General features: G+C 30.9%; 2 protein-coding genes across 12 annotated transcripts; both read left to right on the forward strand.

The window, feature by feature from the left end:
* Positions 1-2,165: 2,165 nt before the first annotated feature.
* Positions 2,166-10,221, forward strand: LOC100797293 (ACT domain-containing protein ACR3). Of its 9 annotated transcripts, none has more exons than XM_041016409.1 (10): positions 2,166-2,485; positions 2,649-2,783; positions 2,888-3,028; positions 5,518-5,626; positions 6,050-6,095; positions 6,685-6,799; positions 7,251-7,318; positions 7,731-8,342; positions 8,667-8,771; positions 9,779-10,221. In XM_041016409.1, exons 3-10 carry the CDS (start codon positions 2,989-2,991, stop codon positions 10,097-10,099), a joined length of 1,416 nt encoding a protein of 471 aa, XP_040872343.1. In that variant the 5' UTR covers positions 2,166-2,485; positions 2,649-2,783; positions 2,888-2,988; the 3' UTR covers positions 10,100-10,221. The 9 variants fall into 9 exon arrangements, with proteins under 9 accessions (XP_040872343.1, XP_014631846.1, XP_040872342.1 ...); XM_014776360.3 differs by having other exon boundaries at positions 2,166-2,471; XM_041016408.1 differs by having other exon boundaries at positions 2,166-2,471; positions 2,649-3,028.
* Positions 10,222-20,248: 10,027 nt separating this feature from the next.
* On the forward strand, positions 20,249-23,915 carry LOC100797840 (F-box protein SKP2A). Of its 3 annotated transcripts, none has more exons than XM_003526617.5 (5): positions 20,249-20,548; positions 21,115-21,414; positions 22,277-22,625; positions 22,724-22,865; positions 23,271-23,915. In XM_003526617.5, the coding sequence occupies exons 2-5, from the start codon at positions 21,155-21,157 to the stop codon at positions 23,636-23,638; spliced, it is 1,119 nt and encodes a 372-aa protein (XP_003526665.1). In that variant the 5' UTR covers positions 20,249-20,548; positions 21,115-21,154; the 3' UTR covers positions 23,639-23,915. The 3 variants fall into 3 exon arrangements, with proteins under 3 accessions (XP_003526665.1, XP_006581607.1, XP_040872347.1); XM_006581544.4 differs by having other exon boundaries at positions 20,342-20,548; positions 21,120-21,414; XM_041016413.1 differs by lacking the exon at positions 20,249-20,548 and adding an exon at positions 20,556-20,882.
* The last annotated feature ends 876 nt before the right edge of the window (positions 23,916-24,791 follow it).

The raw sequence follows: 24,791 nt of genomic DNA on the forward strand, positions 1-24,791 counted from the left end.
AATTTAAATAAATTACCAATTTATTTTCCGATAAACAAAGTTCAAAGCTAAAACAAATGTCACAAATCTTCTTGATTAATTTTAATATAAAAAATAAAACTCTATTCAAACTTATGTTTTCTTCGTTGAGTTATATTTGAAAGGAGAAAAAGATTTTAAACTTTTCATAGAGTTATTCTAATTTTGCGGTTATCATTCCCATTGGCAATTTAGGGCAGTATAAATACATACTCAAATATCAATTTTTCTCATGCTGTTTCCATTGTATTTTTGGGATTTTTTAAATACATACATAAATTAGAGTTTAAAATAACTCTACGAAAAGTTTAAAATCCTTTTCTCCTTTCAAATATAACTCAACGAAGAAAACAGAAGTTTGAAAAGAGTTTTATTTTTTATATTAAAATTAATCAATAAGATTTGTGACATTTGTTTTAGCTTTGAACTTTGTTTATCGGAAAATAAATTGATAATTTATTTAAATTTATGTATGTATTTAAAAAAATTACTTGGAAGCTGACATTTAGTTTTAATTAATAATTACTTAAAAAAAATTATCATACAAATTATTTTACTGGAAACTACAAAATAAAATATAAAACTAATTTAATTATAAAACAAATGGGAGTTGCCAATGGGAGTTGCAACTTGCACTCAAATCGCAAGTTGCAGTTGCAACTCCCCTTTAGGCCTGCAGCTGGGTAACTCGTCACTCGTAGTGGCGTTTTCCGTGCCACGTGGCGTTTTCCGTGCAAACTCGCCACTAGGAGTGGCGGTTTGCTATATTATCCATGCAAAGTACGCAGAAAAGAGTCCCCTCATGTAATATTTTTGGAAAGAATCTCCTTTAGAGAAATATTTTGTAAAAGCACCCCCTTTGAAGAAATTTGCCTAGTGTAACCTACCAGATGTTACGTCGATCCGAGGAATACGACAACACCCAACATAACTGGTACAGCTATACACCGTAACGCGCTCTGGAAATACTTTTCTCACGCGACTGTTAGAAGCAAGAAAAATGACTGGCTTTTTTTTTTTTGCAAAATTAGAATACTTTCATTATTTTGTTTAAAAAATTAATAAAGTAATATACTTTACAAAATTTTACATGGAAGGTGACTTTCTGAAAGTTGATTTTGGTTTTTGTTAAATCAATTTGTGGTGGTTTTAATAAGAAATTATTAAGTAGTCTTATCTAATAAGTTTTTCAATTAAAAAAAATTAAAAACTAATAAAAATATGTTCTTGAACATAGTTATAGTATGCATTTTTTTTGGTAATAAGAGAAATGTTAATACACTTTTTAATATATTATTTTGAACACTACTGATTGATTTTTTTTGGTCATGATTGAAATCTATTAGAAGTCTATTACTCATGATTTTCATCTCTTATTTAATGAGTATTATTCATGATTTTATAATTTTTAAAATATTTAATCAATAAAAATAAATCTATTATTAACACTCCTCATATAATAATATTCTCATTCTCTCAATTACATGTTAATATTGATACCTTCGATCATATTTATAAAAAATAAGTTGTGGCATAAAATCTAATAAAACTTATTTCTTATAAATAGTAGCAAGGTAATATTTAATTTCTCTCATTCATTCAGAAGTGTGATTCACCCACTAACCTTGTGTACTTGTCACTAATAAAAACAGTAATTTTTAATCATCTCAAACTGCCATATAATTTATAATTAAAAATAATCTTATATTATAATTTGAACTATTTATTATAAATCTAAAATATAATTTATATATCCAAAAAATATTTATTTATAATGAACTTTAACTATAATATAACTTATTTTTTAAAAATATTTATTTATTATGAATTTTAATTATTAAAAAATATTTATTTTATACACTATAGTGCACAAACTACAAATAAATTATTATGTGAGACATTTTAACATAATTACATATCCAAATTATCCAAACTAGAAATTAAAATTATTGATTAAGTTAAAATAATTTTGTATCAACTGATTTCCATGAAAATGGATTTTGTATTTTTATTTTATTTTATTAGTTTCCATCGATTTACTAATGATAAATCTATGTCGAAATACTTTATTATCATCTTTTAATAGCAAGATCTTTCTTCAAATATAATTATTTATTATTATTGATATTTAATGGGCTCCCACTTCCCAGCACCTCTGGTCACACGCCACTTCGAAGCCTTTCCATGTGCTTCGTTCGAGTTATTATTTTGGGCAGAGAGAGAGAGAGAAAGAAGAGAGATTTGAATTGAGTGGTATTCCAACGTCGAAAGCAGAGAGGAGAAACAATAAGGTTTCTCCTAAAGTGCTCTGTTTTGTTTTCTCTCTCTCTGTCTATATGTGACTCCGCCCTCAACACTCTGACCTGTGGTGTCCCTCATGTGACAATTCGGGAGCTGCAAGGTTTCGGTCTTGGGTTGGAATATTGGGAGAACCCCTCCTTCGAAAAATCAAGGTGTGTATTCTTATGTATGTGTTTCTTTCTCCAACTTCCATGTGAATTGTGTTATCTAAGGAAGCAGTGTTTGAGTCGAATTAGCTACTCACACACTTAACATACAATGAATTACTATTTCTCTTCCTCTAATTAGCCTCTTGACCAGTTTTTATCCATATTTGTCGTTGATTTCAGTGACTCCTCTTCGTATTTTTTCTTTTCTCTGTGTTTTGGAAAAGAAAAAAAAAGGTTGTTTTTTTCGGTGGCCAAGTTCGGGTGATAAACATGCGGGGTTAAGATTTCTATTGGGATATGGCGGCTGTAGTTGCGGTGCGTCGCCGTTTTCAGTTGACAATAAAATAGTTTTTCTATTCCCAAAGTCAAGTGAAAAAAAAAAACAAAAAAAAATAATTATCTTTTGTTCTTGTTCCTAGTCCATCATCTTACATTGGAAAGCCACTACTACATGCCCACCAAATACTGTTACTCGGGTGTGTTGCTGTAAAGCTCTGTTCGTCGAGTAAAATATGCCAAAATGAATCAGTGGATACAGGACATCGATTTGAGAGCTTGTGGTTTGTGTGTTTCATTCTCTGCAACTTTTGTTTGTTCAAACAAAAACCTTTATATATATATATATATATATATATATATATATATATATATATTTAGTTAGTTTCTGTCTTAATGAGGATGCGAACTTATAACTTTTTTTCCCTTCAGTGAAACTCTCATTTCATCTATCAAATTAATCTTATAATTTTTTTTTTTACAAATAAAACTTACCTGCAGTTATTTATAGTGTTAATTTTTTAATCAAAATTAAAATTCTATATCAGTAACCTTTTAATGTGTACCTTTATGAGTTTAATTGTTCTATATATCTATAAACTAATTTATATTATTATTTAATCATAAATTATTTTAAAAATTAATAAATTTATCATAATGATGTCATAATTGAATAACTTTTATACTGTAATGCACAACTATTCTTCTCTACCTTATCTTTATTATGTATATTTTTAAGGTAAAATTCTAATTTTAATTGAAGAGCAAAATTAACAGTACTTCAGAACTATATGGTCCTTTATTTTATTTCATTTAACCGTTCCTTTTTTGTAAACATAAATTGAAAATAATGTTTAGCACTGGGCATAAATTTTCAATAGCTTGCAAATTGTGGCATATATGACATTTTATGCTTAATTTGAATGTTGCTTTCGTTTGTATATTGGAAAGGTTAAGCATCATGTGGTTTGCATTGTTTCTATCCATGTTTGAAAGTAGATCACTCACTTGGGTATTGCCCAAGTAGTAACTTGCATAGCTTTGTCCAAACTCGCCCCGGTCCCAACTAATTCTTGCCAGGGGAAGCTAATATTTTCACCCCACACCATGTACAATAAATAACTCTCAACGGCATAGATAAAAATGGAAAAAAAAAACCCTTCTTTACGTCATCCTTTATCTATTTGTTTTTCTTTTGAAAAAAGTGTAGAAAATTGTCTCAACCTGTTATATTCTTAATTAAATTTATATACATTTTTTTTCTAATTTTAGAAGATGTCGCTGGTTAGAGTCATGGTCAAGTTGGATTGCGGGGACCTTTATAGATTTTGAGATAATTTTAGATAATACGGTGATGGCAATTTGGCATGGACGTACCTAGTGTGATGATTGTAATAAAAATTAGTATTCTGGTTGGAATTGGAATCGAATCTTTATGTCACATTCAAATGGTTTTTGCTTTTTTGGCTTGAGAATCTATTGTGTTTACTCACCCAAGCGTGTGCTGCCTTTTTACAACTCCGTGGCGTGGCATAGTTTCAGTCTCAATTCCTTCGGGCTGTTATCACACAATTGGCCTGAGATTGTCTCTTCGCCAAATCAAATTCTAATTTCGTTTGAATCTCCATCTCAAAGTAACACATATCACGAAACTGGTAAATCAATTGACACAGATTGTTTGAGTTTAATTAGAAATCTCAAATTTAAATCTTGAGTATGTAGAATTGCGTTAAAAAATTAGAGAGAATTTTGTCATTCATAATAACAAAATTACTTCTGATAGAAAATACCTTATGATCTAAAAAAGAAAAGTAATACATTCCAATTTTATGTGTCTTTTTTTAAGAGTGAGCTAGGTTGTTGTAAAGATTAAGCTAAATTATAGTAAGACTTTATTTGGTTTCGTTTTTTACTTAATTACTCATTTGTTCCTGCCCCAGCACATATTATTCTTTTTCTTAATGAAGGTTGGTGGAATGGAATGATTCTCGAATGAAATGAAACTGTATCAATTGGAAGAAAAAAATATGATGAGAAAGCTAATCCGAAATAACCAAATTAATGATGAAGTTTGTAAAGTAAAATGCTTTTTTGGCTGTGCTCATCAAAAGAAAAAGTGAAATCCTTTTGGTGATGCCGTGATTCTCCAGGCATTCTTCTTGTTGACCCTTTATTCTTATCTCCTTCTGCCATCTTTTGCTAATCCACTGCACATGGAACAGTCAGCATTTACCTTATTCCTAAAATCATGTTCAAAGGTCAAGAGAAGGAGCATGCAGAATCGTAGATTCTGTAGTAAGGACTAGACTAAGGAGGGATGCCTGAAGTAGTGAGTGACTGAAGCATTTTACTGGACACTTGCTCCCGTACTAAGTTTGACACCCACAACATAAGAGAGAGAGTTTCAATCAGATATAAGAATCAAGAATATGCACTAGGGCAACAATGTTGTCTATTATATTGGAAGATCTTTGACCAAAACCAAAAGAAACACAAAACTTAACTTACGAGTCACCTTACCCAAACTAGAATCTTTGTTACTGACTTATAAAAGAAAAATGTAAATATAGAAATAACAGAATTGGACCCATTTTTCCTATAACACACATTGTTACCGCTATGTGAACATTTATCTTGAGTAATGCTACTTATCACTGCACCAAAGTCAAAAACTATATAGTTCTGTTATTGCTAACTAGTCGTTGCTGGGCTGAGGTAAAGTATGGCTGTGAAATTAAACTATTAAATCACTGAATTTTTCACATTCATGCAGGAAAACGAAGAAGCTCGTTGATTGGAGAAGTTGGTTTAATGGCTAAAGTTTGTTGGCCATATTTTGATCCTGAGTATGAGAACTTCAGCAATAGAATGAACCCTCCAAGGTTTGCTATTTTATTCTCTGGAACTACAAGTTTGTTTTTAAACGGTTTGCAAATTAAGTAGCCTCTTTTTAACTAAAGGAAAGGGATCACTAATCATAATCATAGTAAAATCAATTTTAGAGTTGATTTTCATGGATATTTAATCGTTTCCCTAAGTATATGTACCCAAATGAAAAATTCCCTGAATGTCAGTCAACTGTATTAACTCAACCTTACTAAACAAGAATGGAGCAAGATATGAATTTTAAAAAGTTGCTTTAATTCCTCACTTACCCTTGTTATAAAAAAGATGTAATCAACTCAATCCCAAGTGTAGTAAAGGGCTCAACAGTAACACCTTGTACAATTGGGGTTTATAATGGGACTTTCTTGAATCCTGAAAGAAATGACTCGTTGACAGTGAACTCTGTTTACACTTCGCAGGGTCTCTGTGGACAATGCTAGTTGCCATGATTGTACACTGATTAAGGTATAATTTCTCAAAATAATACATTATGACTTTTTCTTTTTTCCCCACAATCTCCTTGTGAGTTGTGGTTTGTGTTTTTGCATTGAGTTTCTTAGCAAGCCCAGCTTATGTGGTGTTTTAAGTTTTTTCAACTTAGAGCTTTGATTTTTAATTATTTTCAAATTATATTAGATTTCATTAGGCCTCAGAGATCAATCTAAAGTCAAAAGTTCAGTCAAACTTGATCACACTTTAGGATCATGATCAATCCACCAAGGATCATACCACTTTCTGGATAGCCTGTGGTTTGTCTCATTGACAGCCTTTCCAGAAACCTCTTTTTAAGTTCACGAGGAGAAGTACTTACAAATTCAATGTGAAAACTAAACAGATAAAACTGTTGTTAAAATTTTATCCACTTTATGCTAAAAGGTTTCTTTGTTCCTTGCAAGTGTTGTGCACCATAGGGATACCGACTTCATTGTCATCATATCATCATTTTTAATAGTTCTTGAAAGAATCATTTAGTTGGAGACTAGTAAATGCAATATGTAACTGTAATGTTATCCTCTACTAATGAATTTATATCGTGACCCCCCAAAAATTACAGATTGATAGTGTTAACAAACCTGGAATTCTGCTGGAAGTTGTGCAAATCTTGACAGACCTTGACTTCGTAATTACCAAAGCTTACATATCTTCTGATGGGGGTTGGTTTATGGATGGTATGTTTGTGACTGAATTGATCTTTTATTTGAAATGCATTAATAAGTAATAACTACACTGATGTGTCCTGTTCATACTTGTTATTGGCCTAATTAAATGTGGGTGCTATGAACTTTCTCTCCATTACTGTCATTTTTCCTCTCAACTATATGAATGTATCCATGAGAGTATGAAGTGTTTTACCCTCTTTCTTGTGTCTTTCCATCTGTGATAGCCAACTCCACCCGCTGAGAAAAGGTTTGGTTTTTGTATTTTATTGTTGTCTTTGCATTTGAGTTCATGGACAGCAAACGTGTACGTGTGTCTTACAGTTGATCCAAAATTGTCAAGAAAATGAGTTTGACATGAGATTTAGATAACCAATATTTATTCTCTCTCTCTCAAACACACACACATTCATGCTCACATGTGCCTGAACACTCCCTAACTTGTTCACCTAATGAAATACAGTATTTCATGTCACGGACCAGCAAGGAAAAAAGATAACAGATAGCAAAACCATCGACCTCATTGAAAAGGTATACATCCTTCTTTCTCTAACACATTTATCTGATATATTATTATATTAAATATGGTAACTATCTAACCACAATGTGAAAGAGTTAAAAAGTTAAAATGATTGATGAAAAATTGAAATATATATAAATAAACTTAATAAGGGAGAAATCTTTGAAAAATGATTTTTATCTGTCTCAAAGAAACCAGGCATGATTGAGAGTTCCTATTTTTCGTAATGTCAAAAACTATGATAGTTGTATAAATCAGGCACATAATAGTGATACTACTCATAAATGTAGAAAAAAGAAGTAAGAAACCAGTGATCAGATACCCTTACTACCAGCTCACCCTACCATTCCCTTGACTGCGTAGCAGTATAATAATGCATAACAACTACTGAGAGCTACTTTTTAACAGTTTTTCTTACAATAGGCTCTAGGACCAAAGAGCAAGAGCACAGAAGGGGTGAAAAATTGGCCGAGCAAACACGTTGGAGTGCATTCTGTTGGTGATTATACAGCCATTGAGCTAATTGGCAGAGACCGCCCAGGTCTCTTGTCTGAGATTTCGGCTGTTCTTGCCAACCTCCATTTTAATGTTTTTGCAGCAGAAGTTTGGACTCATAACAGGCGAATTGCTTGCGTTCTTTATGTCAATGATGCAACAAACCAAGTTGCGGATGATCCAAAAAGATTATCTCTTATGGAGGAGCAGCTCAACAACATCTTACGTGGATGTGATGGTGAGAAAGTAGCCAGGACCAGTTTCTCCATGGGTTCCACCCATATGGATCGGCGGCTTCACCAAATGTTGTTCGCTGATCGGGATTATGAAAGTTATGCAGTAGCAAGAGAAGTTGATAGTCCTCCCTCTTTAAGGCCAAGAATCACAATAGAACGTTGTGAGGAAAAAGGGTACTCAGTGGTCAGTGTCAAGTGCAAAGATAGGGCAAAACTCATGTTTGACATTGTTTGCACTCTTACTGATATGCAATATGTTGTTTTCCATGCCACAGTATCATCAGATGGCCCTTATGCATTGCAGGTATGTTACATTGATATTGTATTCTGTATGTTAATTTATGAATCATGTAAGGAAGAAATAGAATAATGTTTTATAGGGAATAGGAATATCTTGATCCGTGTATCCATCTTTTCTTTATTTGGTTTTACACTAATTATGTTTATTGAATCCATATGTACGTCTAAATTTGCTTCAATTTGATTGGTACAAGATGTTTAAAGCATGTATTTGTAAGAAATGACATAGCTGAAACATATTTGAACTTGGATTAATTTACTTAATTAGAAGGAGTGAGATCCAATTGAGAAATGTGAACTAAAAAGTTAGTTGATGTTGTACTTTTAGGAGTATTTTATTCGACATATGGATGGATGCACGCTTGATACACAAGGAGAGAAAGAAAGGGTCATCCAATGCATTGAAGCTGCTATTCGAAGAAGAGTAAGCGAGGTAACTTTCAGATTTGAATTAATTTCTATATGCTTATTTAACTATTGTAAAAAAAAAAAAAAGAAGACGGATGAAGTTCTGATTCTCAAATCTTAGCTCTGAGCAAGGATTTTGGTTTAGTTTGAAAGTTTTCCTGTAATCTTTAGTGACTTCATGATTTCCGGTATAAGTTTTGCTACTATTCTACTTAATATGTAGTGTATGTGATTCTGCAAGAGAAAGTTTTCTGAATTTAACAGAATTATTACATTTTTGCATCTGCGGCTATCTACTTGTATTGCTGCAATGGTACAGCAAATGCATGTGGCTACTCAGATTGTATCTGACCATCATATCCAATAGTGACAATGATGGTCATTTGTCTTCAACAGAGCTTAAGAATCTATAAGCTCCATATATTATCATCTACATCCCTATATCTTAAAAGCACACATTTCCAGATGAAGGACAAGTTATTTTTTTATATACGTTCTTTTCTTTGATATTCAAATTAAGCTTATGACAAATCAAAATATAAGTAATAAGTTGTGCATGCAAATTATCGTGAGTTTAATTTTAATATACGATCAGACAATCAGTTAGAAATTATTGTATATATGACTTTTAAAGTAATTATTATAAAAATAAATAATCTTATCGTACATAATAATAATCTATGACTACATAATATAAACATTAGGCAGATGTTAACCCCTTAGTATCTTAAGGACCCTGACTAAAGAAATAAAAGAAAAAATGATATTATGGGATGTGGAAAAATGTGTTCTATACCTTCTAAATGGGTTCTTATATGATTTTCAATAAAATGTTTTTTTTTAATGGTTTATCTAGTGTCCTAAGTTAGTAAGACTCAAAACATTATACTCGGTACATTGTAAAAACCTTTTACAGATCAATATTTAAATTATTTTTGATCTTATTCTTAATTGTCATTTTCTTCATAATCTGAATTAATTTCCAAGGAATAGACAATATTTGAAGTCTTATATTGATTGTGGACACAACAGGGTGTGAGCCTTGAGCTGTGTGCAAAGGATAGAGTGGGGTTGCTGTCAGAAGTAACAAGGATTCTACGAGAGAATGGGTTGTCAGTGTGTAGGGCAGGTGTATCAACAAGAGGGGAGCAAGCACTGAATGTGTTCTACGTGAGGGATGCATCAGGGAACCCTGTGGACATGAAAACTATGGAAGCACTTTGTAAAGAAATAGGTAAAACAATGATGGTGGATGTCAAGAGAGTGCCAAGCAATACCAAAGCACCTGAGACTCGAGGATGGGCTAAAACTAGTTTCTTCTTTGGTAACTTGTTGGAAAGGTTCTTGACCTAATAATAATCATGCATAGTAAAAGGCACATGATTATGTACAGAAGAATAAAGTTGTTTGTGTCTCAACTCTCAAACATGGACTTTGACTTATTAATTGTTAGTATCAGAACAATGCTTCACAAATATTACGACCTTCCACACTTCCCCATCTTTCATTTATCCTGTTTTAATTCTCTGCCCCCATTACCCTTCTCCAATCATGAATTTTTTGGTTTGTCACCTAACCAATAGAGAGCGAATGTTAATTTTAACTTTTTTTATTTGTATAAAAGTAATCGAAGATAAATATTAGCATTTATAACTACTTAACACATGTTAAACTAACTCAATTAGACTCATTGTTATTTTAACATTTTTATACCTTGATATATCATTAAATAGATATTGTTTTTTCTTTTTTATAGATTAAATAGGTCTTGTTAAACCAATTAAATACCACCATGGACGGATACACAGGAGGAGCGCAGCCAGGGATTTTAGTCCCCCTTCTCCATCAAATCAACTTCTTTTAATTATTTATATAATTTTTTTGAAAAAATATTATTAATAATATATATAACAACAATTAATAATAATATTCTATTTCCAATAAAAATAAAAATAAATAATATATGCTGATTGATTAGTATATAATAATATATATTTAATTGATAATATATATTACTTCTATTAAAAATAAAATAATATACTGCTTAATAAATCTGATAATTAATTCCACTAATTATATATTAATCTTTTTAATGCTAAATAAAATACTAATTTTTTAATAATATATATTACCACTAATTATAATCTAACTCAGAGATATATATGCATATTAATATATCTTATTTTTAAATGAATTTCCATCAATTGATATAAGCTAACTATATTTTATGTATTATTATAAATCACATTTATCTATTTATATATTTAATTATTAACATTATATTATTATATTACAAACATATTTATATGTATATGTAATTATTATGAAATTTGATGACTTTTTTTATTTTAATTATGAGTGTTGTTTGATTGTTATTGTACCTACCAGATAAAAAAGTCTTTTAAAATTTGAAAAAAATCATACAAGTTATAAACACATGTATTTCATTCTCGTATAATTTGAAATACAAAATTGTTTTAATTTTATAAAAATTATTATCAGCCTCATATTTAGTACAAGTTTTGAAATACAAATTTTTAAGTATGGTTGACTTTCAAGATTACAAAATACTTATATTTACTTTATTTCTTATTGTTTCTGTAGTGAAGAAAAGTGTGTGTATGATATTGTTATTGGGACTTGGGATGGAAGATACTATTTATACGGTAACTATCTAAGCTTAATATCTATTGGGTAACTACAAAGTCTCACGTCAGACGAATTAAAGACAAGCAAATGTATACTGTAAGGATAGAAGAACTGAATCTAATGAGTTCAAATCTTTTGGATGATACATCATCCATTTTTCACATACATCCAGCCAAATCCACACTTTTTTTTTTTTTTAATTATTAGTTTTGCTTCATATTTTTAACAATACTCTTGGGAATGATTCTTATTAGGTTTGTGTTATGAGCAGAAATTCTATTCTATGATTCTTAGAATTCGAGGACTTAGACACGTCTAGAAAAGGAAAGATTAAGGAGATGAATTTTCTAATTATATTCCTTATCCATTAGAATTACATATCCTTATATATATAAATGTTTTACTGCATATTTTAGAGACAAATTCTATCAGATTTTGACATTATATGTCTGGGAGGAATTTGGACATTGCGCTAACATGGAGACAGCTCCTAACACCACAGAGAATTGGTGGATTCTGCTTCTAGAATGTTGGTGCACCACTGCCAGCTCAGCTTCACCTTATTTTCTTCTTCATTTACTTCTGTAGTGCTTGCTGTGCTTTGGTCCCTAAACAGTCTCCCTGTCATATTTTAAGAAAGAGTAAAAAAGTATTCACTAACTCGTGAATTTCACTAAAAAATGTATTGAAAAAAGTTAGAGAAACTATATTTAATTTTATTACAATTAATCTTTTAAATGCTATTCTTTTTGTAAATAGACATTTTGAACTTTAATATTATTTAAACCATCTCTCTTTTTTTTTTTCTTTGCAAATAGACACATTGAAGTATTGAACTTTAATTACATTTCAATTAATTCTCAAACTTTATCTTTTTACAAATGGCTCTTTTTGTTAAGTTAGACTTAAATTATTATCAGAAAAGGAATCCCAAATATTTATTTATCTTAAATTTCAATCATTCATTGATTTTCTTTTGCTACAATTTATATTTCCATATAATAAACTAAAATAAATAAATATGAATTTATAAAATTAAAAAATAAAATAATAAAAATTATTTATCAACCCAATTCAACATAAAATATTCTTACAAAAATGATAAATTTTAAGAATTAATTGAGATAAAACTAAAATTTAGGTATCTGTGTGTGTAAAAAGATGTATAGTTTTTTATCATAAAGCAAAAGATGCATAGTTTAAAGATCAATTGAGACAAAATGAAGTCTAAAGCATTTATTTGTAAGAAAAATAAAGTTCAGGATTAATTATAAGGAAATAAAAATTTAGAATGTCTATTTATAAAAGAGAGAGAATAAAATTTAAGAAAGTTGAGTACTCATTCCTTTGATTAAGTTGGACTGGATCGGACATCAAGACCCCTGTTGGGCTACTAAGGAAAAGGGCCCTCTTTGAAATGGCTAATGACGCAGCCCAACACGATAGCAAGTAGATGAAATGGGTGGGAGATTTTCTTCCTGCACTGTTCACATTTCTTGTACACCCAACATAATTTTAAAAATTCAACCTTACCCCTTTTTACTTCCTCTTCTTTGTTCCTTCCTTTTTTGTTTTCTTCTTACACCATTCACTTGCCGGTTTTTTTGGCTAAGCTTCTCCTTCTATATTGTAGTTGGTTTCATCAAGGTGTATTGTCGCAATGGTTCATTCGCAGTTTGCATTGAGTTTGTGGTGGGTGTTGTTGTGCAACGGTAGAGGAGGTTAGTTTTTTTCATCTGCAACTACAATTTGTACCCTATAGATTTCAATCTGTATAACTTATACGGATTGTCAATTCGTATGGCCTATACAATTTGTCAATCTGTACAAGTTCAATACATAGAAAAAAACACAGAGAATGACAGCGAACCTCACAACGGCTCATGGCAGCAATAACAAGACGATGGTGGATACCAACAAGGAGCACATACGGATTGATGAAGATGAACCACTAATTAATGAAGATCAAGTACGGATTGAAGAGAAGAGGATGAGAGAATTTGAGAAAAGAAATGGTGTTGAATGAATGGTGTGAAAGGACAGACGAATTCCCAATCCGTATTTCACCTTTTAAGTGTGGATGAATGAGGGATAAAATTAGTTTTTCACTTCGTATGTTGGGTGCAGAAGAAATTGTGATGGGTGTAGCAAGAAAACCCCAATGGGTGGTTATCTCTTAGGCCTCTTTCCTAAAAAAAAAAAAAAACTCTTAGGCCACTAACCTCGTTGTAGGCCATATAAATCATTAGAGAGGTAGATTTCGGCCATGATTTTACTCCTTTTTATTTTTAGTCTATAACTTCTCCTGCATCAATTGCAACTTAGGTTTTACTTATATTGGTTGGAGGATGGGTCGGGTGAGTGAGTTTCACATACATCATAGCCCAGCGCTTTTATTTTTTTAATTATGAAATTCTAATTTCAAAAGAGAATTTTGAAACTTAAAAAGAATATTTAAAAATCTTTCTAAAAAGTTAGTACTGATTCAAAAAAGAAAATTTAATATATGTTGGAATTAAAAAGTGTTCCGTTAATAAATAAAGTGTTATGAGAAAGAGAACAGCAGGGAAGGGCATTGATACAAGCAATTAATAGACCTCAAAGATATGTTGACCAACAGAGAACCTTAAAAAGTACTATCAGAAAACTGAGACGGAGAGAGAGGGGGGGAAAACCATGAAAATGATTTCAAATGGAATATATTCAATTTTAACAAAATACTCATATACTTTACATAGGGTCACAAAGGGTGCCAATGTAAAGAAAATGTAAAAGTTATGGGGTTTTGTGTAGGATGAAAAAAGAGGAAGTGTATGTGTTATTAGTAAAAATCTTAGGAGATTATTGTAATTTGTTCTAATTATTATAATATATTTGATTTGAATGTTAGCACATATTTTAAATATTTAGAGACTTTAAAATGTATATTTTAAATTTTTAGTGTCATAACGGTATGATATTATGTTTCTTTATTATTATTTAATAGATTTTATTATTATTAAATTGAATCGGGTCTTAAAAACATACATAAAGAAACACATGCAAAAATAGATTTTGGTTACTGTAAGCTACCTACGTGTTACGTCCCAATTCTGGTTTGAAAGTTGAAACGCAAGCAAAGACAGGGTAACGGTAAGCGGTTAAAGTTGTTGCGTGTACGAAGTAAGATAAGATATGGCACGTCAAGTAATTAGAAAAAAAAAACTGTATTAATGATAGTTTATGGGTTCTTTGTTTTCTTTACTTCCTCCCTTCCCAGACCACAGTATGATGCGATGCAAGTTTCTTAACGTTTCCTTTCTCAATTTTCTAATGACAGAAACATGGGCAATTCCAGATGCTTAGTTTCTATATTTGATTACATGAAAATATTTATTGAAAGATGTTAATTTTTTTAAAAGTTATTTTTAACATTTTAAGATATTTCTTAAGTTCAACAAAAAAAAAAGAAAGTTATATATATATATATATTCTGATTAATGGAAATTAAAGAAAGTTTATACATATATAGAGAGAGGGAATGATCTAATTTTTCCGAGAGTTAATCTTCCATCCATTCTCACCATTCATCCACTTAAAATTTAGTGATTGCAATAAGTAATTAAAAATTAATAGTTAGTCAGAAAAGATCAATTTATAACAAAAGTAACTCTAAATTATTCTTAATCTCATCATTTATTTTCTTGGAATCCAACAAATAAAACTAGCAACTTTTTAGAATCATTAGATTTCAAAAATGAATAATAATGATAATAACTTTAAAAAATTACTCTTTATACATACGGCGGGACGGAAGAAGGAAATGAATTTTTTTTCTTCATATGTTTAGAAGAGAAAAATAAAAATAAAATATGAATAATTATATATATATGTTATTGAAAAGGAAATAAAAAATTAACTTTTCCCTTTATATTATTTTCTCTTAAATTTTGATTTCAATTTTTTCTAGTCTTTAATTAATTTTCTTCCCTCTGTTCCAAACGTAACCTACTATTCTTAATTGCAAACTCATCACAACAATATTCCACAACTGTACGGGTGACAAAACCTATACGCTCTAATTTGATTATACTCTTTTTATCTAAAAAATGATTATACTTTTCTTCAAGAATAAAATTGATTATACTTAGCTCAATATGTAAGTTATGTACTGTATATATTCAATGAATTTAATAAATAAAAAAAATTAACTATGCATTGTTTTATGATTATGATATATTAATATCTCAATTAATAACGTTATTAAATAATTTTGTTTTAACTATTACATTATTTTAAATTAATGAAATTAAACCATCGTGTTATTCAAGAAGTAGTCGGGCAATATTGATCAACGTCGGAAACATTTTTGAAAGAAATATTTTATTTTTATTAATAATTATAAAAATGCATTTCTGTATACTTTTAAAGTTTGGCAAAGTAAATAAAAAATGATTTTATATAAAAATTTAAAATAATGAATAAAAAAATGAAATTTTTATAAGAAAATGAGTCCTTGAATGATTGAATATATGAATGATTATCTTCCTGAATTTGTACTTGAGATAGCTAGCTAGTGTGTTTTCTTCCACCTCAAACATAACCTAACTTCTTGCCTTTTTTATACAATGTACTCAGACGAAAACCCATGCTAGATGCACTGCGTATGTAGACATTCCTTCTTGGCTTCTCTTGCAAAGGAATTCATGGTTTTCCTTTGCTCAACCCTCAAAGGCTTGTTTTGAATGAAGATAAGGTTAAAAATGCATGGATTAATTAAAGCTAACTAGGCACTTAAGACAAATTTGCCGAAAGCTGCACTCATACTCAGCAATAATAATACCTGACACTCCACTTGTTCGTTCTCGATCCAAGCTTTAATTAATTTGGATATGCGTTTAGAATATTTGCTAGCATATGTGAAATAAAATAATATAAAGCTATTATTTCATTATTTAGGTATTGTGTTAATAATGTACTGAAAAAAATATCATATACTGTAATTTGAAAAGAATGTAATGAACTGCAATTTTCAAGTTTCATTTATTTTATCTTTTTTTTAATAATATAAGTAATAAAAATATTATTTTATTTCATTTTATTTCGTTACATATCTTTTCATTAGTCCAAACAATTTAATTCATCAACTATAATGCTATATCAGAGAGAATTGAAGCAAAAAGAGAATTGAAGTAACTATATTCAAACTTTAATGTAATATAATCATTACAATTTGTTGGGTAATATCTATTTTAGCGTGCATATATAAACACATTACATGATATTTTGCACTTATAATTATTGTTTTTTTAATGTAATTATTCTACAATCTTATAATTTATGAATATTATAATATTACAAATTCTCATCCAAACAAATACAAATATGTTTTAAGACCATTAAATTAAGGGAATAATGATTTATCCTGCTTCTTTCAGTATTTAAAACTATTGTTATAAGAAAATTTTTGGAAAGGAAAAAAATGGAGAAAAAGAAGAATCAAAATAACAATAAAAAGAAATAGCATAAAGGAGTGATTTGCACCGGCACAAAGCACAATCCTACCTAACAAAATTGTTTGTGAGCTCCTGACCGAAAAACTGTCTTACTATCTAGATCTTGGACTAATTACAAACAATAGTTGAATCACAAGCACAAACAAATGTTCTTGTTCATATCATCATTGAGGATACCAACAAAAAGGAATGTATTACAGGAGCCAAAGCTTTATCTGTGAATGCAAATATATATGGACAAGACAAAGTCACTCAAAAAGGTACGGTTACAAAACTTATCACAATAAGAATAAGAATAAAAATAATATCCATGTGTTCTTGCTTCTAACCCCACCTTCAAGAAAAGAAAAAATGTTGTGTGTGAAAATCCATGACATTATGCACCATAGTGCAGGAATCAAGTGATGAGAAATGACAATCAACTTAAGCTTAGGACTAACATAGTTAAAGGAGATGACATAATTGTTACAATCATTTCTCAGGTCCATGTTATAATCAATGTGAACAAATGGATAGTAGGCTACCAAGAACTTTTGTGTTGATAGAAATGTTTTTACCTTACTTTTGTAAGACATGGACAAGAACAAGTCCATCTTGGTGATTCTTGGACTTCTAACCCCATCTTGATGATCCCCAATTTTTTAGAAAATATTTTTTAATACATTACCTTCTAAACAATATATGGATGATGAGACCATAATAAATATAAAAGCACAAAAAAGAATAATAGAAATAAGATTGCATTAAATAGATAATGAAAAAGAATTATATTACAAGAGTTTGGCCTATCAGCTCCCAACAAAGGAGGTTTAGCTTTTCATTGTCATGAAAAACTTTACATTTTAGGGATTGATGTAGATAGAAAAAGAGGGATGAATAGAGGAAGAGAATGAAATAATAGACATAGATATATGGTTTTCCCTATTTGAGATACTCAAACTTATGATCTAGTTATTAGAGAGCTCTGAGTCTTTATGTCCGGGTGTGTAGGGATTGATATCTTTCTCCTTTGCTTCTTATTCCTTTTATAGGATTAATGTAGCTTAATTTTCATGCGACTTTGTGTTTAACACGGACTTTCGCGCCAAACGCGTCTTTGGGTTTCTTCGTAGACCTTCTTCACGCTAAGCGTGACTTGCGCGCTGAACGAGCTGTCTCAGTCTTCAACTTTTTCTTCAAGTTTTTGCATCAATTTTTCTCTAAAACACTTTAAATCTTCTTCTCTTAACTTCTGCTAATAAAAAATTACAAAGATATTAATTTCTTTATTATTTTATTAACGATATAGTAAAGAAATTACAATCATTTTTAGTCAAAATTGACTATTAAATTAACTCAAATTTTGTAGCTATAATTAATATTAACTATATTTTTTAATAATTATTCTTAGAATAGTAATAAAAAAATAACGTATGTCAATAGTTAATTAATACAGATTTAAATATGTTTGAGATCTTGATATATATTTTATTTTTGTTTTGAGTTTTTAATAGTTTTTTCATTTTTATAAGTCTTTGTTATATTAAAATTTTTTATTTTATGTTTTTATTGTTGAGTGATGATATGATATTATCTTAATGAGTAATTATGAGAATTCAAAATAAAATTTTTAATATATCAACGTGTTATAATAATGAAAAAAATTTAAAACAAAAATCTAACATACATCCAAAAATAATTTAAGCCATTAATATATGATTAAGATGATTTGATCGATGAATGCCCTCATTTTAGGTACACGTCGAACGTCTCCAAACCCATACATTTCTACAACGACAACTTGATTAACCTCCAGCAAAGCAGAGATAAGTCTTTAACACAAAACAAATTACGTCAAATCAATTCTTTTTCATAAAGGTTACCGAGACGCTACCTCCAAGTTCCCAACTAAGCTGTCGTAGACACTTCCATGCCAAATTAAAATGCCCACACGACTTGTTTTTGGTAATGAAATGCCCACACGAATGAACAAGCTATAATGTTCTTTTTTAAAATTGACATTCAAATAATGTTTCATGTACTTATTAATAATTTAATCAGCTGCTTAATAATTAAATTTTGCGTCTTCCATATTTTAGCTATTTTTCAAGATTCTTTAGAAGTTGGTGTCTTCTAATAGATAACAACGCAAAAATTAAAACAATATTTTCTTAAAAAAAATCAACTACTCGTGCCATTAAGTTGGAAATTCTGTAGACCCTTATATTCAGGTGCTTCCAAGACATGTTCTATGATTATTTTCAAAGGAGGAAAAAGAATCTAGCCTGACACAAAAAATATTTATGATAATATATGGCCGTTATAGAAAAAAATATCTGATAATAAATTTATAACTTTACCATAACAAGCGTATGGTTTTTTTTTTCTTTTTGTTTTTTATTTTTATTTTGGGGCACCCCGATATATTCTATTAAAGACGAGCTAAATCCATCACACAGCCAATTTAAGAAACCATCGACATGGAACTGATGTTGAAGTTGAAGACACGTATTGACATAATAACCACTCTATAGTCTATACCGTTTGTGAACATGATTACAGATAATTAATTGGTTAACTAATAATTAGAGGGGTGACCTCCATCACGGAGTGTAATTGCAATTTGCAGCCCTCAGATGTGACCTTGCTTCCATTTTTGATAAGGAGTTGATTGATATTTGATAGTACTCATAAATCATAATAATAATAGCACTGGCTAAGTTCTAAATAATTTGCAATCAATAGTTGTGGGATCAGAATCACTAAACGATTGAAGACACATAAAATAAAACCAAATTAAGGAAATTGCGTTACAGCCAGCAAATACTGCCCTTTATTTGGGGGGTTTCTACTTTCTCTCCGCATGCTCGGCCTTTTCTGCTTTTCGGGGCGGTTTCGGTTTTTCACAAACACAAACTTGTACTCCCATTATAGAAACATCATTATTCTTATTTTTATTCGTTGAATTTACATAGAATTATACGTATTATATTTTCAACTTAAATTTAAACACACGCATAATCTTATCAACTTTCTATTTTTTATATTTCAACAATCACTAATTTCTATTGAGAGTCCAAGTAACATACTACTTTACTTATTTTAACATATTTTTTTATTGGTTAAATTTAATCAAAATTTTATAGTCTTTAAAAATAAGACAAAAAGTCTGACCGCTCTATTTAATTTTTTGCAAACACGCACCTATGACCAACCAATTATTGATTCTCTCATTTTATTTTCTCATTTCAAAGAAACGGATAAAAATAATAAGAGGCCATGAAACAATTGATTCACTAGTACAAAATTGTTTTAATAATTGCATCAAAATAGTTTTTCCTTACTTAAATAAGATTGTCATTGTCTTGGCAAAAGATATATGTGTTGCAAAAAAAAAATAATAATAAAAGAAATTGAAATTCCTTTTTTTTTTCTTTGCTGGTCTCTCCGGTGCTGACCTCCATTTTGATCAAAGTAGAGTGGAGTACTTTACTTGGGACCCACTTAACCCGTCGTTGCCGCATTGATCATACGTACACGTGGCAGCCTAACGTTGCTTGCCTCTTTCTCTCGCTCTTCCTTTCCTCCTTTTTTAGAGCTTCTCCTCCCACACTCAATTTCAGGGAAGCACAACCAAGCTTCTCTGTTAAAAAAAAATTAGGCGTCTAAAGGGCCAAAGGTATTGCCTTTGTTCCTCTCTCATCGCATTCATAGTCATGTAGTAGTATTTTTGTTTTCTGTTTTCTGTTTTCATGTCTTTGATCACAATAACTTTTTTATTTTATTTTAATTTCCCCCAGTTTCGTTTCTGATTGTTTTTTCTTTCTTCCGTTCCCCCTTTATGATTTTATTTTTCGGTTTTAATATCATGTATGCCAAATTTCAATAAAAAAAAGGACCTTTTCGGATATCATTCCTGTGAATTGATCTTCCTGTTGAGCCTGTAGTGCAAAGTTTGAAACTTTCAGCCAAGTCTTAATCATGTAATTGAGAAACAAGTGACGGGTATTTATGTAATGTGCTGAATCCCTCTAATAAGATTATGCTCTTTATTTTATTTTATTTTATAATTGTATTTATCTTTCTGTTGTTTCCTTTGCAAATTGCCTTTGGGGGACCTTGTATTTTTCTTGGTTTGTGACTTTGTGGTGATTATCGTCTTGCTACAAGCTTTATTTTTCGATACCTTAAATCTAGGGATTCTCTATGGCCTTATCCTTTGTTTATTTTTTACTTTTGTGACAGCTTAGAAAGTTGAAGCTTTTTTTGTTGAGGTGAAAGTGAAATGGTTGGCAAGGATAATCTGAGGGCTGAGGACTTGAACTTGTGCTTTAAGAAGCTTATGATGGTGGCCGGGAGTGGGAACAGTGAGAAAGGGGTGAACTTGAAGGTTGGGGTGATCACCGAGTGGAAGGATATTCCTGTGGAGCTTCTGATGCAAATTCTGTCCCTTGTGGATGATCAGACGGTGATCATAGCTTCTGGAGTTTGTCGTGGATGGAGAGATGCTATTTACTTTGGCCTTGCTCGTTTATCACTCTCATGGTATATTGTTTTCTCTCTTGATGTCTTGAGGATCCTTTTCTGTTTCTCTCCAATTGGGGATTTTGTTATGGTGGGAGTTTTCTTTGTTCTTTTTGCTTGTTTGTGTGAGTTGATTTTGCTATGCTGTAATTTGTGATACTTGTGCTGTTTTTCTTTTTCTTGCTTTTATCATGATTTCTTTGTTCCATTTTGCTTGGCAGGGGACTCAGCTGAATTGGTGAATCCCTGAGTTTGATGGCATATTTTTAGTTGTTTAAGAATGAGCTGGGATTTTCTGTTCAGAATGTGATGTAATATATATGGGGTCAAATAAGGGTTTTTAACTTGCTAAGTCGATTTAAGAGGTGTCTTATGGGTTACTTGCTGTGGGGCTGTTCAAATCTTTAATTTTTCTTTGCCAAGGTGTTCTCGTGACTGAACTGTTAAGCTCTCTAATCTATTTCTTTCTCCCCTTGATAAATTAAAAGATGCAAAAGTTGTGTATGTCTTCTTCTGCTGATTTTTTAACATGAAAATCTTGAGGTTTTTTTAAATTCTAATGTTCCTTGCATAAGTATAACATGGCTAACCGGTTTTTACTTTTAAGTCACTTTGGTATAATGACTTTTTGTTAGGTAAGTAAAATCTATTTCTTAAAATTCCTTCATTTGCCTCCATTATTTGGCATCTGGTCAGAATATCTTGATAAAAGTAGTGGTTTTACAGAATATACTTATTTTGATCCAGTGGCATGAAGTGTTTGTAATTATTCTGCGTTGGTAAAGGAACTGATATTTAAAGTGCTTGTAGTTATTGTGGAGTTTATTTTTTTGAAGTCATGGAATGTACTAATAACAGGTTTTTGTTATTCATCTCTCTTCAGGTGTAGCAAGAACATGAATAACTTGGTCCTATCTCTTGTTCCTAAATTCGCAAAACTGCAAACTCTAATCCTCCGTCAAGACAAGCCTCAACTAGAGGATAATGCTGTTGAGACTATTGCAAAATGCTGTCATGAACTGCAGATCCTGGACCTCAGCAAAAGTTTCAAGCTAACTGATCGTTCACTCTATGAGCTCGCCCTTGGTTGTCGCGATCTTACAAAACTCAACATCAGCGGGTGTTCAGCATTTAGTGACAATGCTCTGGCTTACCTTGCCAGCTTCTGCAGAAAACTGAAAGTTCTAAATCTTTGTGGATGTGTTAGAGCTGCATCCGATACTGCATTACAGGTATGAATGATTGTGGTATATTAGTTGGTTTCATAAACATAGAAGAATTAAGATGGCTTTGAATTATATTCATAACCCATTGAGTAATTCAAATGCAGGCTATTGGACAATACTGCAATCAGCTACAATCTTTGAACCTTGGATGGTGTGATAATGTTGGCGATGTTGGAGTGACTACTTTAGCATATGGGTGTCCTGATCTTAGGATAGTTGACTTGTGTGGCTGTGTCCGTATAACAGGTATTTTCTTCAAAATTTCACTAGTTCATTTTTCAGTGACCTTTTACAATATCTGATTTTCATGATATTACCAAACGACATAGAAAGCCCCTCAGAAGGTGTTTAGACATGCAATTGAACCAGTACTTAGAATAAATCTTACAAACTAACAAGACAGAAACATGTGAGTTAGAAAAACTCATGCAAGAACAAAATTTGAAATGAGGTCCATCTGTTAGGAAAGACAAATAGGAAATATCCACTTTTTAATACAAAGTTTTTCACAGTTTGAAAATCTATATTCTCTTGGTCCTTGTAGCTCTTGCTTTATGAAAATTATAAAAGCTCCTCCATTTGGTTTTAACTTTTAACACTTTCTTTTGTTTAATGATGAGTACACTTTTAACATTGATGTTGATATTGCAGATGACAGTGTGATTGCTTTGGCGACTAGATGCCCCCATCTGAGGTCCCTAGGACTGTACTACTGCAAGAACATCACAGATAGAGCAATGTATTCCTTGGCACACAGCAAGGTGAACAACAGGATGTGGGGAACTGTGAAAGGAGGAGGAAATGATGAAGATGGTTTAAGGACTTTGAACATTAGCCAATGCACTGCACTCACCCCATCTGCTGTTCAAGCTGTTTGTGACTCATTCCCTTCTCTCCACACATGCTCAGGGAGGCACTCACTCATCATGAGTGGCTGCCTCAACTTGACATCAGTGCATTGTGCCTGTGCTGTCCATGCGCACCGTGCATTCACCACTTTCCCTTATCCTGCCCATTAAGAAGCTCATGCTTTTGATGTTGAACACACTTCGAGGATGTGCCCCTTGAAAGGGCTCAGAGAAGTGAAAGAAGTGAAATCCACCCCCCTTGTAGATGTATGCCTGCATAAGAGAGACTTGAATCTAGCTGATTATGTACATCTTTTCTTCAACTTTATGTCTTAAACTCGGTTTGCTTTAATCCCCGAATTGTGTAAGCTCGAGACATTTTGGATGCTAAAACTGGCTTGTTCCTAGTAAGCTATTTTGAGTTTATGGAAAGACATGGACTTTTAAATTTGCATGGTTTTATGGAAGTATATGCAAATTTTGGTATATCTTGTGTCGTTGGCATCACTTCAATTCCAGAAAACATAGGTGGAATTTGCATTTGACTAAAGTCCAGATAAATTTTTCAATAAGTAGTATTTTATAGGAAGAAAAGAAGTAAAATGATTCAACTTTTGGATTTCAAGAAGTTAAAATTAATTTTACATTTCAGCTTTTAGGAAAAATAATGATGAGAGTTTTAAAAAAAGGCTAGGATATTGATTTTAATTTATGAAAGATTTTTGTTTTTAATTTTTTTATCCTTTAATTTTCTTTTATAAACAAGTTGAAGAAAAGAAAGTCATGTCTGTGGAAAAGTGTAAGGATGACTGTTTTTGAACTGTACTACTGATTACATTCCATGTACATTATGAAAAAACCTTACATTTTTGCATAAAGTCATAATTTAGTAAGTAAGCTATATAAGTTTATGGAAAGACATGGACTTTTAAATTTCTCTGTTTTTTATGGAAGTATATATATGCACATGGTATGTAACAGTACTACAGTAGGTCTACAAGTCACAGAAAATTAACTTAAAATGAGAAGGAATAAGGTTGACTGTTTTATGAACTGTTATGCAGTATGCCTACAACTCATGGAAAATGAACTTAAAAGTAAGGAAGGTAAATTTAAGTCATACATAGTTAATTAAAATTTAATAAGATGGCTTAAAAAGTCATGTATATCAGTAATCTACAATCAGACATACAGAAAACTCTTTCAATTAAAGACAAAACATGAGATGATTCACTGTTTGCGGCATTTTGTTTATTGTATATCTATCGGTAAAATGTTGAAAATTTAGGGCTTATTGTTTTAATTTTAATAAATCAGAGTCCCT

This window comes from Glycine max, chromosome 6, assembly GCF_000004515.6.
Source record: "Glycine max cultivar Williams 82 chromosome 6, Glycine_max_v4.0, whole genome shotgun sequence".
NCBI lineage: Eukaryota > Viridiplantae > Streptophyta > Magnoliopsida > Fabales > Fabaceae > Glycine > Glycine max.